Genomic DNA, 18,029 nt, shown 5'->3' with positions numbered 1-18,029 from the left:
AGAAACTAAGTCTCAAGTATAAAAAAATGTTTTTTAATTAAGTGTGAAAGCAAAACAGGTACATCTATTTAAATACTCTTTACATATTTATAGATACAACAAATAACTTATCAAAAATTACAAGTTTAAAGAGTACTATTTTTAAAAAGCCAATACAGTATTTGAAAATACTCTATCCATAATCAGTGACTATTATGTTTTTTAAAAAGTAACTCATGTTCTTGGGGAAATACGAAAGGTTTTTAAAGATGTCTGCCGGATTGCTCAGTAACGGGCCCTTGTTTGAGGTCTAAGAGAAGGCCCTCTTGCCGAGGACTGTGCTCCCACAGAGCTGTTGACTGCGCACGAGCTCAATGTCTCACTTCACTTCAGATCTGAGAGCACCACATAAACAAAACCAAGTCAGAGTGTGTTCTGTGGTGCTGCTGCTTTTCTTCATACGGAGCGGAGACCTTTCTCCTTTGCCGGGTGGAAAACCATGGTGTACTGGGATGTCCAATCTATCATGCAGGGCTTCACTAAGCCAAAGCAGCCACACTGAAAGAAATCTGCCAGGTTCTGTGTGAATCCGAGGCTGTCAAGGAAAGAAGAAGAGAAGATGGTTCACCACAGCTCCTCTGCTGCTTGCTCCATGGTGTCTTTCTAGGCCTCCGACTGCTCTTCCTCCCTTCGCTGTAAGACCCTGCCTGACGGCTCTTCTACCTTTATCACAAGTCTTCTGCACTCTAAGGGACCCCTCCCTCCTTTTTGAGGCAGGGTGTTATATAGTAAGACTCTGGCTGGCCTGGAGCTCTCTAGGTAGATCAGACTGGCCTCAAGCTCAGGAGATCCATCTACCTCTGCATCCTGAGTGTTGGGGATCAAAGGTGTGCACCACCACCTCTGGCCTGCCTTCGAACATCAATAAAGTAAATTTTAATTCCTCTAGCTAAGCCATCATGATATGGACTGATGACTGGCAGTTTGAAGTGATCATCACCAGCTTTTTACCACTCCCCAGTCCTGGCTGTCGCCATCTCTTCTCTCCTCCATAAATCCACACTGTGATCTCAAACCAATCTCTGCTTCTCTTGTCTAACAGCCTGACACCAAGAACAGGCTTTGAAACAGGCTGCTCATGATACGTCGTGAGTGCTCAAACCCCTCGAGGGCTCTAGGTCACCTCTGTCATATGCCCAGCTTCCAAGACACCGATGTAGGTGACAGGGAGATAAGCTTCAAAGACTTGTCTTTCACATCACAAAGCACTCTAATTTTCAGCTTGGGGACAGGTTTTCTAGGGAGACATATTAGAAATGTGAAACTAGCTTCTCCCTAATACAGGTGGGCATGTTACAAAAGGAAATAAAAGAATTACTGGGGCTAGAAACCCGCTGAAATTTAGGCAAAGTGTACCACCTAATGCTTTTAACAGAGAATACTGCAGCTGGCTAGTCAGGCACATGTTCAACTATCTCATGCTCACTCCATGCCAGCAACACACAACCTTGTGATCACTTGGTTCAACTGGAGAGTCCCCATCTCGGCAAGACTTCAAAGTAACTTATATTTACACTGAATCCAGTAGACTGAATTCCTGACCTCAATGGGCATCTGACCTTATCACTTAAAACCCAGCACTGAGGCTTCCAAGAACAACAGGCTCAGCTCCACCAGACAGTGGGTTGGAGAATGGAACGGGGTCAGGAAATCAGTAGCTGGGATCTTCCAAGGACTCAGTGACCAGACCAGAACTCACTTACTTGTATGGTGTCTTCCTGAGGGACAAGGTTTGCTTCATGTGCCTGCTCTGCTTTAACAGGCTGATTCTCTCATGGGAGGTTAGGCCCAGAAATGCAATCTGAAAAAGGTGGAGGTAAATCAAGAGTTACTACAGCATAGCTCTACTCCTCTTTAAAAGTGCATTATAGGAGGGTGGCAAACATTTGGTATTCTACAAAGACAACAATCCCCCAGACTTCTAGCCAAAGAGCAGGTTGAAAACAAAGATTCACAACTTTAAACTGAATTTAGCCGGATAAATACAATAGTTAGGCTCATTGTCTGAAGATTATCAACACTCAAGAAAGCAGTACACACTGGCTCAGAATGATAAAATAACTTCTCATTGATTCCAGCCATGTCTTGTGGCCTTATTTAGATTTCAACACAGGAACACTTAATTGTACAACAAATGAAACAGGGCAAGGTAGTATCAGTGCAATTATCACAGTTAAGTTCTGAGATTTTTGTTTAGAAGATGAAAAGAAAGGTTAATACACCAAAGGGAAGAGCATCCAAACCCATAAACTTGAAGAGTAAGGGCTAAGGTGACGAGGAAACTCTTAGGTCAGTATGGATTACAGCAGTTTACAGGGCTAGCTAATCTACACTGAAAACACCCCAAGTTTCCATTTCCAATCTGTAAAATGGAGTTATTACACCACCTTCATCATACGATGTTAAGGTTCTGAGATAACACATCTAAGACGCATGCTGAGGATCAGGCAGGGGAGGTAAGTGGTCCCAGGCCTCAGAGCTGAGAGGTAGAGTTGGGAGGGCCAGGTCAGTGAGGACACAGCTTCTGCTCCCAACCAGCAACCTGCTTACTCAGTTTGATGTAATGCAGTTAGAACTATCTTAAATCAGAGCATCCTGGAAATCAGTTTTTAAAAAACTGGATTGTTTTGTTCCTTAAACAAACAATTGTACAATTCTTGTTTGTGAATATTATCTGAAACCTTTAATCCCTTTCTTTCTTACTTAATACAGACAAATATACCAGTCTTTCTTTAAATATTAATGCTATCATCTGCTTGTTTTGGAGAACAGGCTTTGCTATGCAGCCCAAACTGGCCTTGAACTTCTAATTCTCATGTTTTAACCTCTTGGGAGCTTGCATTACAGGTGTTAGGACTCCATACACACCTTAGCTATTAAGGATGTCTGAACTGCATACAACACCTCATCACTGGGCCAGAAGCAATGCACTCTGCCTTTGCTAGATGTCATTTCCTCTCCTGTAAAATAGAGCTACTACTCTGGTATGTTCCTTGTCTCAAGTGTTCATGATGTGCAGATGCTTTGGAAACATGCTTACATGTAGTATTCCCTGAGAATACTGACTCTTGCTGTCTGAGCTACTGACGTCTGGAGGATAAAAAGCAATGCTCACTTTCCTCAGTGCTGACTCCCTTCCTCAGCATGTTCCTGCCTTCCTTCTCTTGTCTTCTTACTTCCATCATTATCTCCCCCTTCAAACCGAATCTACTCTGCTTTTGGTGAGTAGATTCTGAACCCCAGTCTTTGTTGTTGTTGTTTATTGAGACAGGTTTCTCTGTGTAGCCTTAGCTGTCGTGGACTCTGTAGCTTTGTAGAGCAGGCTAGTCTTGAACTCACAGCGATCTGGCCTCTACCTCCCTGAGTGTTGGGATTAAAGGCATGTGCCACCATGCCCGGCTCTGAACCACAGTCTTAAGAACTGGCTAAGAGTGGTCACTGTGGCCCATTCCACACAGGCAGGCCATTGCAACAGGACACAGGGCAGGGTAGGAAGCTCTGCAGAAAACTGAAGCTGTTACTACCTTGGCGTGTGAACATTCTTAATACATGGCCACCCCTCCCACTAGTTAGTGGTCCGTCGTTCATCACCCTCCTCCTTGCATCTATATTTTCATATACAGCATTGTATAAGGGACAACAGAGTTGGAAGAACTGAAGGAAGATAACTGCTTTGCATCTGTAGAACACTTTACAGTTTATGTCATGTTTTCACACACTATATAGCTTAAATATAAAATGAAAAGAACCCTGAATGGGACTGTTAGAAGAACTAAGTCTCCAGTTCTGGTTTTGCCACTTGCTGGGCCTCTGAGCAACTCAATTCACTATTCTGTATCATTATTTAAAAATAACCAAAAAAACAAAACAAAACAAAACAAAACAAAACAAAAAAAACACCAGGTTAGAGCACTCCTGAGTGGGTACACCTTCAGCAAACAATTTATTATTCTAAGCTTTAAGCTGAAGCCGGGCGTGGTGGCGCACGCCTTTAATCCCAGCACTCGGGAGGCAGAGGCAGGCGGATCGCTGTGAGTTCGAGGCCAGCCTGGTCTACAAAGTGAGTCCAGGATGGCCAAGGCTACACAGAGAAACCTTGTCTCGAAAAAACCAAAAAAAAAAAAAAAAAAAAAAAAAAAAAAGCTTTAAGCTGCCTGTGAAAACAGACGGACATTATTATCCTCATCTTACAGACAGGGATAGTAAAGCTGAAGAGTGGGAGAGGACATGCTAGACTTGTAGAGAGCGCTGAAGGTGGAACCGGACGCTGGTCTTCCGATTTTAAAGTCAAGTCTTTCTACCCAACTATGAGTCACTGAAAATTTCATTCAGAGCCATAATGAGAAATACCTGAAAGAGTTGATTTATTAATAGAAATGTTGACCATGAGAAGTGGAAAGCTGCTAGCATGAAGATATACAAAACCCAGGGAGAACAGGCCACTACTTGATTGAGGTAGGTCCACAATCCATCTTCCTTGAATGTTGTGGCACAGTGATTGGACCAATCTGTAAATCCATAAAGGGGAAAAGCATTATCAACAATGGCAAAAATCAGTTATCCTCTAAGAAGATAAAACTTACGTAGCTCTATTCAGGGAGAAACGATAGACAACAGCATAAATCAGAATTCACCTTTAGCGATGAGGAGAGAGCTTGGGATGGAGCATACTTAGCGCGTGTGTGGTCCTGGGTCCAAGACACAAGCATCAAAAGTAAAGCAAAACAAAAGCAAAAGCAGAACTCCAACTCAGGAGTTTACTTTCTAAATGCCAGCTCAGCCACAGACATGAGAACGGGGCCTGAGTGCTAAAGAGGCTTTGATGGCACTGCGCCAGCAGCCAACAGTGAAAGGAATACAAATAAAAAGGCCTAGAAAAATCTTCACTAAGAACAGCATGATCAGAATATAATACACTGGCCAGAATTTGTTAAGGGTTTAACACCTGGGGATAGTGACAGGTAAGCCATCTTCTTCACTTGCTAAGGGACCTTATGGATTGAATACAGGATTGCATATAAACACTGACGGCTCTGATGGCCAGGGACTGCTGTGGGCACCACACATAGTACAAGCGTCCAAATACCTTCAGGACACAAGCTATGGTAGGGAGCCAGGCCTGGTGTGCCTCTGCCGTTAGCCCGATTCATAATCATCTTAGGAAGAAAGGCCAGGGTAAAGGGCCCAATGAGACAGATGGCATAAGAAACGATTCAGTCACTGCCCACTTTCTCCTCCAGGGAATCTACATGCCAGTTAGAAGGGTGTCCCTGACACTGACCCCTAACCATAAGCTGAGAGCAGCAGCAAGGAGAAAACAGGAAGCAGCAGAAACAAGGAAACAGAACTTCAAGGTCGTGAGGCTCACAGGCACCGGGGCAGCATAAGGGTGGATTACTTCTGATGTGCGAATTCTGTAGATTTGCACAAAGCCCTCTGACAACCTGCAAGCAGTTTCAGACATCTCCCCAAAGCAGCATGAGCATCTCCTGGGGCAGGAAGAAAAGAAGCCCAAGACTGTCTGTTTCAGTCTTCAACATCTATTTTTCCTATTTCATTCCTAACCATCTTTCATGAATATGTGCCTAAAGCATCCTAAAAGCAGAGGAACAATCAAGGCAGCACATTAAAGCAAATGATACATTTCAGAGCTTCTCATTAGGATAGCAAAGGACAAGGCATCCTATGCACTTGACGGAAAAAAGAAAAAGAAAGGATATAATTTCCACAGCAGGTGGAAGAAACAGCTGCTGAGTGGAGGGAACGTCCAGCTCCTTTTAGCTTGTAGACTTCTACTGCTTCTTCCTGGCTTTTCTTCTGTCTTTCTTTTTTTTGATACCAGCATCACCTATAGTGAAGCACTCACACTGACTTCAGACTTAGTGTCAAAGACATGGCTGCACGGAGCTATCCACATTATCTTATGCAAGGTAACAATTTAATCGGTGCTAATGCAGCCTTCTCATGGAGTCACTGGTTAATGACCAGGAACTCTATTTCCCTCCCTTTATTGAAAAGAGATTTTTTTCCCTCACATAATATTCCCAGGTTATGGTTTCCCCTCCCGTTACTCCTCTCAATTCTTCCCCACTTCCCTTCTGTCCGAATTCAGTCCCTTTCAGGAAAGGGAGCTCTTCTTCCACGCCAGCCATTCTGGTCTTCAGGTAGTGCTGACACTTACACACCCTTCCTCATATGACATAATACCTCTCTCTCTGTAACTTGTAGGATGCTGACTTTCTGGTTCAGCTTTTTCTACTCTTAAAATAGACCTCACAAAATATGAAGGCCAGACACTGTGTGAGATGGAGAAACAGCTGCCAGTGGGTCATATGAGGAGGTCCATAGCACAAGTCTAGTGATAACAACATGAATGGCAAACAAAGGAGGTAAGGGTGGCAATGGGGTCTTGCTAAGAGAAACGGAGCACAAACTTATGTTTACTGTCTGGGAAAAAAAAGATAAATGAAACAATACTTTCACCAATGACAAAGTATGCTCAGCTGGTCTACAGAATTGTAAGTCAATGTAACGTCTCACAAACAAAATATTGGACGAAAACTCGTCCAAGTCAGAAAAAGAAAACAAGGGAAAAAAAATAAATACGTATTATAAAAATCCAACTTGTAACAACTGATGTGATGGAAAATCACTGTTGTCCTTATCAACATGGTCTTGTGCTGGACCTCCACACCAAATAACGCAACTATTTTTAGTAAGGAGAGACAAGGGTGGTGCAAAGTTTGGCTCCTTTCTGCTAGAATCAAGTCCAAGAGACAAGCTGGTCCATGGGCCAACTGAGAGGGCTCCCAAGAACAGGCCTCATGGGCAAGACTAGGAAGGCAGCTGTCAGAGAAGCTCCGTTAAGAGCTTTGTTAATATGCCACAATCTAAGATGGTTTAAAATGCTCGGTGCTGCTGTGGATTTGGACAAGAACTGAGTTCCCTTCTGACTGTACTAGACCTGTGTGAGCCAGTCACAGTTATGCTTTATTTTTTATTTTTTTATTTTTTGGTTTTTCGAGACAGGGTCTCTCTGTGTAGCCTTGGCTGTCCTGGACTCACTTTGTAGACCATACTGGCCTTGAACTCACAGAGATCCTCCTGCCTCTGCCTCCAGAGTGCTGGGATTAAAGGTGTGCACCACCACGCCCGGCTATGGTTATGTTTTATAAATTACTCCCCGGAGAGCAGACACCCAACGTGTCAGGAGGGACAGGGTCTGACAGTGGCTGAAGCCTGCACTATGCCTCTATCAGGGCACAAGGCAACACAGTGCATCCAGGCACTAGCTACCCCCAAACACAATAGAGCCTGTAACTCTGGCTGCTTGTAGAGAGGAAAGTGAAAGGCAAACAGAGAGCTGTCTTACTATTAGTGACCAGCTTAGTTGCTGAAGGCCACCGCCACCAAGCCTGACGCCCCGAGTAAGATCCCTGAAGTACACAGGGTGAAAAGAGAGAACTGATTCTTGTAAGCTGTATCCTCATCCCCCCACACAAACAAAAAATAGAGAAACAAACGAAGAAACAAAAGACAACAAAAACAAGTCCCACTCCACTCCCAAAGAAACTCCTTACATTTAAACAAGGAAGTGGGATGATGGAAAGAGGAGACAGCTGGAGACGACAAGAACTACGGTTTGGGATGTGGAGTCAAGAAGAAAACACTGTGTTTCTGAAGACTTTAACTCGAAGCAATAAGCTATAGAACTTTAGGGGCCACAAAACAAAGGGAGACCAGATATGAAAAGATTCCTCCCCCAGTCTTCAAAATACATAAACAACAAATAGTCAAAGTCTGAGCTTCAAATAAATACATAGATAAAGAACTGCTAGCAGTACAATTCTTCTTCTTTTTTCTTTTGTCACACATTCTTAAGAGCTCACCAACACCCTTTAGGCTTCAGTTTGAATACTGTCCTACCACATCAGTCACCTCAGAACAGCCCCGCACTACACACCAGGACCTTTAAAAAAGCCACTGAAGGTTATTTTCTGCTCCTGGACTACAGAGTAAGCGAGCCAGTATTCTCTTCCCACTTCTCCACTGTGACAGTGTCCCTCTTCTCAAATGGCCTGCACTCTCACAGCTTTGCTCTTTAATTTACTGTGACCACTGGCGTTCAACCTCCCACCGCCTCTCCTTCTGTCTTATTTACTCACCACTCCGGCTTTGCACTCAGGCAGTTGGTCTCTCTTCACGGGAGGACAAATCTACACTCCACATAATGAATTTCTGCTCTGACCACTCAACTTTACCCAGGTACTCTACTCTTCCCAAGTACCAGTTAGCTCTTCGTACACTTCTTGAAGCCTTCCAGTGTGAAGCATTCTAAAGGGCTCCACTTCATTCTTTCACTGGGGGTCTGGTTTACACACTGGCCAGAGTGTGACAGACAAGGACTTGCAAGGAAAAGAACTAGGTATGGGCACACAAGCTTGTAGGAAACATTTATACTTACAGACAAAAGATCCATATATGATCCAGTCACATACCATGGAAAGGGAAAGCAGGAAGAAGATGTAATGGTGATGGTTGCCAAATCCTGAGTCAGAAAGAGAGAAGACATCCTCAATATTTTCTTTTCCTAAGGACTACCAGGTCACTTTTCACTGTTCTGTGAAAACCCTAAGTAAAACAGAAACAAATCTTGCTTTCCCTTTGAATACTACTAAACCGGACAGCTCTGTTATGACAGATGTCCATGTTAACCAATAGTGAAGACATTTTGCATAAAGCAAAGTTAACCAGGCAAAAACGGCTTTGGGCTGGCCTACACTGCTGGTGGGAAGTAGCAGGTGGGATCATATCTGGTCTCCTTCCCATGGACTATGTTCGGGTAAGTACAATCTACAGACACCAGAGACTAACGTGAAAGGGAACAGAAATAGCAAATGCGAGGAGTGGTGAGTACCTATCAACCTTGGTGGAGACTAGAACCAGCGGGGTTGGGGTGGGGGTGGGGAACCATAGCCTGAAAAAAGGCTGTAGGAAGAAGGGGTGAGGGGTGCCAGGTAACTGAGCTGTTCTTACAATGTGTTCGCTGCTTGAGGGTGTAGGTGGAAGCATTTGGTGCCAACAACGTAAGTGCTCTTCAGTTCCCACCACACATGAGTCTCATTTTCTAAGGAAGCAGGCATATTTAGTAGCATCAACACACACTGTGACAAGTGACCCTTGTTCATGACTACTAGCTGTGTAACTCTACCCAAAGCCACTGGAGTTCTTTCATCCCAGTCTCAACTTATAATAGCGAGCGGAGATAAGACCTCTCACTTCATAGACCTGTAGTGACCAAACAGGACTATGCAGTTGGGGAAACATTGTCAAACATAATTTGATAAACCCTGGTGGTAGACTGGTCCCTCCTAACGCCTTCCCTGATGTCATGTGATCCGGCTCGCATAACACCAAGCATCTAATCTTTAGGACAGGATGGTGCCCCAGCATCATCCAGCCACCTTTCCCAGGGAGAGAAGAGAATATCAGACTGAGTCACAGGAACCTGCGGGGCCCGCAGCCTCAGGTTCCTGAGGGGATAAAAGCCAATCCCTCCTGAAGTCAGCCACAGGTCCTCCTGTTAGTTTTGGTTCTGTGTCCTACCCAAGCACTAAAGGAGGCAGGTGGAGAAGGTAAGAAAGGTAAGTCACACGGAAGGAAAGACTGTGACATTTGGAGTGGAAAATTAATCCTACCAAAATGTTTTACCCCTCCTCTGCTCTGAAATGCAGAGAACAAATAGCAACCTCACAGGTGTGTTCTGATAATTGAATCAGACACCACATATAGAAATATTTCATAAACTCTAAAATACTACACAGGTGACAATAACTGTCATTTATAATCTGTTAACCATTCCCTGAAAGTCTTTACTGTAAAGATTCCTGAAGAGGAGCTACAAAGTGGAGACTCTGGATGGACTTCCATTTCTTTCTAAGTCACACACATAACTAAACAAACGCTTATCTTCACCACAGAGGTAAGTGAAAAGTTAAGTCTCTCACCTATACAGCGTCCGGTCCAAAAGCAGTGTTGATCAAATCGAGCCACACAAGAGTTGCACACATGGCAATGGAGGGACCTTAAAGGCTTCCTTATCTGAGGGCAATGAAGAGAGGTCTAAGCCAAAACCGTCTTTGGTAACAACAGATCATGAACAAAACTTTAATCTGACATCATAGAAGACTGGCACAAATAATCCTAAGTAGATGACTCGCTCACACAGAAGCTCTGAGAGGCCTTCTTAACGCTTTTTCCTAAACGTGATGATAGGAACAAGCCTTCACTAAGAGAGAACAGAGACTGTTCACACCGGTAAGGAAGACTCAAGGCAGTGCACACTCCGTATGAGCACTGGAGTAAGAAAATGGAAATCTCAGCTCTTTAGCAGGTCCTTCCAACCATTTACTCCCCTTCTTCTAAGACTGAACTCAACTGCAAAAGAAGGTTTCAGTACGTCATTGTGAGATGATAAGGTGCCTCTGACTGACAGTAAATTCTAACCTATATGTCATGACAGGAAAGGCAAACAGATAGCACTATGGATAATTTACAAGGAGACCAAGCATAAGGAACTTCATGAGACTAGAACTAGTCTTTTATATGCTCAGGGAGGAAAACTGGCCTGACAGAAATACAAAATTAACATCAGGTAAGAAGAAAGGTGCACATGCACGCCATGTAAATCTGACAAGTGTTTACATAAGCAATGGTACTAAGAATATGCCCTTACTGTGGAAAACAAAGCATTGACAGAAGAGACTCACAAGACACGATGTGCAGAATGTTCTGAAGTCCAGACTGCCAGTCTCCGCAAGGGTGACGATATTCTGAAAGAGAAAGCATCTGCCCTTAGGGCGCATCTGTGTGGGCAATGCTACACATGGTTGTTCACTCCGCCTCCAGCTTCGGAAGCACCCAGGACAGCTATCTGGAGCACCCCCACCCAGTCATTCTAGTCTTGAAATGGTGTGACTTTTCAAGGTGTTCTTTCAGGCACTGGCCAAGAACCCTGACTGCATAAAAATTAGACTCCCGTACCCCTTACCAGCTTCTCACAAGTGGCATGTACCTCCCAGTTTCAACTTGCTAGGACAAAGAAGCACACACACATGCACATATGTATATCACTCGTCACCCAAACTGATGGCTGCAAGCACAAGGCCTGGGTCTTTCAGGACAGGCCTTAGGTAGTACGAGACAAGATTCTCCCTAACACTAAACCCCAGGAGCAGTTGCAAAGAGACCATGCCTCTGGCAACTTCACACTGCAGGAAAGGAAAGGGGCATCTCCTCAGCTGCCAGGGAGGAGGAGCTCACTAAGCTCGGCATCATCACTCCTTCATGCAGGCAGGCATTCAAGACTAGAACTGTAAGGAAGGGGGAGCTTGAACAATGAAAATCAAGTCTAAAAAAGTTTAATGGGGCCAGGTGTGGTGGCACGTGCCTTTAATCCCAGCACTCAGGAGGCAGAGGCAGGTGGATCGCTGTGAGTTCAAGGCCAGCCTGGTCTACAAAGCGAGTCTAGGACAGCCAAGGCTACACAGAGAAACCTTGTCTTAAAAAACCAAAAGACAAGCAAGCAAACAAACAAAAAAACCCAACCAACCAACCAACCAACCAACCAATAAACAAACAAACAAAAAAACAAACCAAAAACAAAGTTTAATGGGGTATCACTTTTACAGAAAATAGATGTTTCTAAAAACATCTTTGTAACGTTGTAGAAATCTCACTTTGATCATCTAATCAGCTCACATTTACATTGTATCAATTAAATGGTAGACAATGCAGATGCAGCTGCACCAAGGTCTGGGACTCTCAGAAAAAAACAAAACAAAAGAAGACTCACCACTTTCCTCTCTTCCTCAGAAGCCTTAGTGAAGCCTGGATCAGTTGCCCAAGTCTTGTAGAAAAAATAGAGAAAGGCTATGATGCTGAAAATAAAGGCAAAATAGAAAGGGCTTCCTGATGCATGTTGAAGTCTCGCTAAGGAAAAGCATCATGTGTGATGTAAGCAAATGTTATCACTGTCCCCATGAACCTCTCTTTCCTGCATTCTGCACGCCAACCTCCCTACATACACACCACTCAAAATTGTCCTGCTCCATTTTCTAATCCTACAGAAGTCTGCTCCTAGTCAGTCAGTATCTAATGCTTCTTCTTTGTCGAAGCCCACTTTAAATACTAATGTAGGCAGCAACCATCCCGAAGACTGGAAGATATCTAAGCCCCAAATCTAACTTCTCACCACGTAGCTGTGGCTTTCCTCGGGTCACCCAGAAAGACATTCTCTGACCATTTTCACAAGGCCATTCAAGGAAATGCAAGCCCTGGGCCAGAGATTTCAATGCACTCTCCCTGTAAAGTAGGTAAGTGCCTGCATGAGCTTCTTGCCGGAGTTTGGTACCCTGTCCTGTAACTGTTCTGATTAAAGATTGCTCTCCTTGCCGAATGGGTACTCATTACTCACTGAGAAACAGAGATAATATGAGTAAGCTGATGCTGAAAAAGACTGCAAGGACTAAAAACTGCTTTAAAATGTGTTTAAAGGGGTGCTTTTTAAAAATGCAAAGTACCATTTTGTTCCAGAGAAGAAATGAATATGCAGTAATAAGTCACTGGGACAGCAGTGAGCCTGACCTTGCCCAGTGTAAACACGATTGGTCTGACACAGTAACTGTTGGCTCACAAGGTGTTGCCAAGCTGCTCTGCATTCACTGCAGGGCAGAGAAGGAGGCCATAAAACAGGTGCAAGCCTTACTATTCAAAGCAGGCGCCACTGACTGGCAATACCAGCTTGTCGGAAAAGCGGAAATCTGAGCTGAATGCCAACACTTGGAGGGCTGAGGCTTGGAAGATAGGCAGGTAGGCAGTTAAATTCAACCTCAGAGCTCATGTCACACCTATAGAACTAGACTGGATTTAAGGAGCTTTCCAGGCTTCATCCCATACTGTGGGTTTATGAGACAAGTCAAGCTCCTTTGCTTGTATTATCTACCACTTTCTCCAAAAAAATAGAATTCAAGAGGGCAACATATAATGGACGTTTTGGTTTCTTTGTAAACTCAGTTATGTTACGTAAATATGTTTTTGTTTTAATCCCACCGTGGGATTTTAGTTTGTCCACAGCTGATAATAATTGTCTTGTGCTGGGGCCGTGGTCTTTGCCAGTTGGTAATGGCCCTGCCTCCTAAGGCATGAAGAGGGGCGTGGCCTAGGACTCCAGGAAGATAAAGAAGAGCTGGAGAAAGGTGTGGTGTGGCAGTTGGCGGTGGCCTGTGGTGTGTTAACAGTTTAGATAGACCAGAGACAGCATTTCAATGCAGCGGCTTGGAGGAGACTGCTTGCTGTGTTTGCTGTAGATGGAAACTGGTATTCCCCAAAGAACCCAGATGACCCTAAACAGCCAGGAGAAGTAGAGGAGTCTGCCCGCTCTCCCCACTAACCTTTCTCATATTCAGGGTTAAGGGCTTGGTGGAAGGGAGGTAGAGGTGTCAACACCCCAAGTAAAATAGAGTTTAAAAACAAGCGTCAACAGCCACACGCTTTGGGTACATAGTGACAGGCTGTTGTCCTCTGCCTGGACACCCAAGTCCTTCTTCTACTACATCAGAGCGGCATAGCTTTCTTGACACCTCAGTCACTAGCCACACCAAACCTCCATTCAAAGCTCCCAAGTCTTTCCTCTCTTTTCCCCATCTGGTGCTAAGTATCAAACCCAGGGGGTTGTGGGGTTGTGCTGGACCTGAACTCACTGTGTAGCCCAGGCTAGTCTCAAGCTTTGCATTCTCCCACCTCATCTCCCAAGCCCGGGAGTCACAGGTGTGTATCAGCACTGCAAGCTCCCGATTCTCTGCTACTTGATCTAAAAACCAAGTCATATCCACAGCCAACTCTGAAACCATAGGGGCTTTACATGTACCCAGCGCTTAGACTTAAGTATAGGCAGGATCATAAAGGAAGCATTCAGCGGTTCATCACTTCTTTCCCAAGTCTTAATTGTAGCTTGAATCATTAATAAGCTCTCTTTCCTTTTATCCAGTCCCTCTCATAAAATCCAAATACATTACTTACTGAAAACATAAAAGAATCTAAAGAAAATGATCACTGACACAAAGTATTATTTATAAATACCAGTTATGCAGTGGGGACTATGTTGAGCCCTTTAGACATAATAGTATAGTAATTCTTGTAGCCACCGCAAGAGCAATCCTTGCAGGCACCCCCAAGAGGGGGTACTATTGTCCCCAGCTGACAGAAAAACAGACTTGGTAAAGTCAAGTAACTTGTCCAATGGTACATTAACGAAAAGAAAAGGTCTCCCTTCTTAGTGATTATTCCTGCCTACCTTTTGGGAGAGCTGGGTTCAATTCCCTGACAGGGAGAAAAGCCAGCCTTTCCACTGGGTGCAGTAGTGCATGCCTATAATCCCAACACTCAGGAGACCTATCTCAGCGAGATAAGGCCAGCCTAGTCAACACAGAGAATTCCAGGGCAGCAGGACTACAAGGTGAGACTTCATCAGAAACTACCAAGACAAGAAAAAGGCCATGAGCTTTAGAACCATGGTGCCTGATAAGAAAGATAATATGCTTTCACAGTGCTCTCGACCCTCTTCGCGTAACAGGTCACAGGCTGTGAGACAGAAGCCCTGGGCCAGTCCTAGTGGGCAGCCTAAGCACGACAAGGCGAAACACTTGGGCTATGTCTCTACAAGGGAAACAGTAGCTAGTTCGCAGGGCAGTTCCAGCAGCATGGGACACTCAGCCTGGAGAACACTAACCCTGAGTGAGGTATGGCACCTACTGGCTTACTTGCTGTCACAGCAGCAAGTTCAAGTTGGTGCCTCCACATTCAGCATTGTGAGTGACGTATGCCATAGTGTTCGGCCTGACATTTTAGATGCCATCTAGCTAAGAAAATCAATTCCTCTAACATAATATACCATCTATCAAGCAGTTTCTAGTTACCGTCAAGTGAGAATTTCTGCAAATGAGGTTAATAAACTAAGATAGGATTATTTTGTCTTGTTAATTTTTGATTCTGCTAAATGAAAGTCATCTGATGTGCAAAATATGGAATAATTGAAATTGCTTATACTTAAAAAAATTCATCAAAACCCACAATTTCAAAAATTGTTCACTGACACAAAAGTATCAGTCATCCCTTTCCAGTATAATGCCCACTGTCCTAGCATCTATGAGCACTGGGTCATGTGTAAATGATCTGGTAGCAACTGTGCTGTCCTTAAGTGGTAAAAGCTCACCCGTCCATCCTAGTTATTCCTATGGGGAAAATTCTTATGGTTCCCTTGTGCACTTCCTTGTGCAGCACTCTCTTTTTCCTTTTCAGAAATACCATTAGCAGAGCTAAAAGGCACACTTCTTCCCATCACACTTCCTCTTCCCCGTCACATAAGCAAAGCAGTGTTACAGTGCAAAGAGTTGGGAGACTGGGCGTGTTAAGTGGCCTTACAAACGGATCTGATGGAACCAGTATCCCCTCTTCAACTCCTAGGCCTCGGAATCTGGCCAATCTCAAGAGGACCAGAGGACTAGACGCTGCTGCATCCGACTTAGACCAGGTTCCTGTCCTCCTGTAACAAACATACTCGCTATGTATAAGATGTTTTTGCCATTTTAAGCCACAGACTGCCAGTCATGAGTAGGTCGTAAAAGAATAAAGTGGGCCACTGAAGATTAAAGTGGTCATGAGTTGAATTTCTAGGAGGGACAAGGACAAAGCACGGTAAAGCATCCATTAGGAGTAGTTCTCTGAAGTCTGTTTCACATCTACTCAAAGCACGTTGCTGAGAATCCCTGCCTGAGCTGATAGCTCTGGACTGCTGACCATACTTCCCCAGGCTCTCCCCACACTCAGAAGACGTCCCCATCAACTGTAACTGCCGGCCAAGTTAAAAGAACTGCCTAACCTTGAAATCTCTCAAAACACCAGCATGATCTTATGAGCCCAGGTAAAGCCGCAGTGCATTCTAGTCTACTGTAAGGAAGGGTACTGGAGATTAATGTGTGCAGAGCACCAAGCAGGGTTAACAGAAGAAAGGATATTCAACACTGAGCATTCAGCCAGAATCAACATACCTAGTTTTTTTCCAATACCCAAGCTGCTAACAATGGCATTACTAATTTTTGAAAGTAAAATGAAAATGTGTTTCATTTAAGCTTAAAGGATATCAGGAAAGAATAAGATGAACCAAGTCATAAATATCCAAAAAATGGAACTTAGTAGAAAGACCGTTGGTAAGTACACAAGGTTCTTATAGCCGACCAAAAACCTGGAGAAGAGAGGTACTTGTGTTAGTGAAGAGAGGTAATGGCGTGGTTCCTGCTAATTCAGTTCCAATTTCCCACAACAATGACAGTCACAGCAGCAGCTTCCCTCTTTTACATGAGAAAACGATACAAGAACTTTCCAAAAGTACACATTCCAGTTCTTCTAAGCTACTCACGATTTCATTCATAGCAATAACACATTTTCAGTGACTATTTTTATACTTCTATTGTGATACATGTTGTTGTATTTTTTTCATATAATTTTTAAATACACCAAAGTACAAAAACGTAAATACTTGGAATTTCACCTTCATGTGTAAGCAAGCTCTTTTCCAGAAAGTAGCTCTAAGTTTATGAAATAGCTAGTGTATAAAACCTCTAGCACTTTGACTCTGGGCCACCTTGAGGAGTAGTCACAACATGAAAATCCACAACAGCTAACACAACAGTAGCCACCATAGCACTAATGATCTCACTGCTGTAGCCGGCGGCTTGATGCTCTTGTGTAACTTGTTCAAAAGGTCAGTACTGTAGTTTCAAAAGTAAAAAGTAAAAGTGTCTTCCATACAAAACTCAATATACCTTAAAATTTCTATCAGAAATGGCTAGTGGTAGGTTAAAAAAAAGGAGTGGCGGTGGGAAAGAAGCAAGGACTGGCAACTAGTAGCTATGATAGAAACATTTGAAATGTTGTCTAGTTAAAAAGAAAAAGAATGCCGTAAGGACCAAAGCCATAATTAAGGTAAAAGTGTATCTGGGAAGAACCAAGGCTCTCAAGCTCTGGCACCAGGGACATGCTGCTACAATAGGTAAAAATGGAGTCAGTTGCAACCTCCATGTCTGAACTAAGATTTTACAAGGAAAAAGAGCACACCTGCTCTAATTAAATGGCGCAATGAACTGCCAGATCTGCAAGGGCTTGTTATCTCTGACGGGTGTCACACAGCAGTCTATAGATCAAGAAACAACCGCCCTGGAGCCACATAACAACACAAGTGTGCAGCTGCTTGCCTCCATAAAACAGAAACTCTAGAGGAAGGCAAGAAAAGTACGGCAGGGGACCAACCTGTCACATGCATTTGACTTGGATCTGAAATGTATTCACATGCCAATAGTGGCAACTGAAGACCTCATGTAGTTATCAAACCATAGCTTTTAATGCAATTAATTTTTTTATAATTTGGATTTAAATAAAAACACACAAATAAGTAAACAAAATGTTCCTGTTGTAGGTGAGTACAAATTTCTTGCTATCCCTTATGGTATCTTAAAAAACCCAGAAAAACAGTTGGGCGTGGTGGCGCATGCTTTTAATCCCAGCACTTGGGAGGCAGAGGCAGGTGGATCACTGTGAGTTTGAGGCCAGCCTGGTCTACAAAGCGAGTCCAGGACAGCCAAGGCTACACAGAGAAACCCTGTCTCGAAAAACCAAAAACTAACCCCCCCAAAACAAAAAAACCCAAAAACCAACCAAACAACAACAAAAAACCCAGAAAAACCTAATGATTGATTCCTGCTAGCTTGCCTTTATATGTATTCAAATATCCAGTGAAAAATGAGTATTTTTAAGTCATGTTTTCTTAATTAGACAATTTTAGGTACGTTGTTGCTTTTCAGAAATTTGAACTTGTATTCCACATTTAAATTCTAATTTGTCTCCATGTAACTATTCTAGTCTTTGGGTGACTAAAT

The 18,029-nt window shown here is 43.6% G+C and overlaps 1 protein-coding gene across 2 annotated transcripts in view; it reads right to left on the bottom strand.

Moving 5' to 3' along the window:
• Positions 1–386: 386 nt before the first annotated feature.
• The window catches only part of Zdhhc13 (zinc finger DHHC-type palmitoyltransferase 13), a 39,439-nt gene continuing 21,796 nt past the window's right edge, over positions 387–18,029 (bottom strand). Inside the window, exons 10-17 of one of the 2 annotated variants that reach the window (XM_051148605.1) lie at positions 16,239–16,339; positions 11,894–12,018; positions 10,809–10,871; positions 10,047–10,140; positions 8,504–8,587; positions 4,390–4,547; positions 1,743–1,840; positions 387–574 (exon numbers count right to left, since the gene is read on the bottom strand). In XM_051148605.1, the coding sequence (XP_051004562.1) occupies positions 436–574; positions 1,743–1,840; positions 4,390–4,547; positions 8,504–8,587; positions 10,047–10,140; positions 10,809–10,871; positions 11,894–12,018; positions 16,239–16,339 (862 nt within the window). In that variant the 3' untranslated portion in view covers positions 387–435. The remainder of the gene's footprint in view (positions 575–1,742; positions 1,841–4,389; positions 4,548–8,503; positions 8,588–10,046; positions 10,141–10,808; positions 10,872–11,893; positions 12,019–16,238; positions 16,340–18,029) is intronic. The other variant, XM_051148606.1, reaches the window with a different exon arrangement.

Source organism: Acomys russatus, chromosome 7 (genome assembly GCF_903995435.1).
Source record: "Acomys russatus chromosome 7, mAcoRus1.1, whole genome shotgun sequence".
Taxonomy (NCBI): domain Eukaryota; kingdom Metazoa; phylum Chordata; class Mammalia; order Rodentia; family Muridae; genus Acomys; species Acomys russatus.
This window is presented reverse-complemented; position numbering and strand designations above follow the sequence as displayed.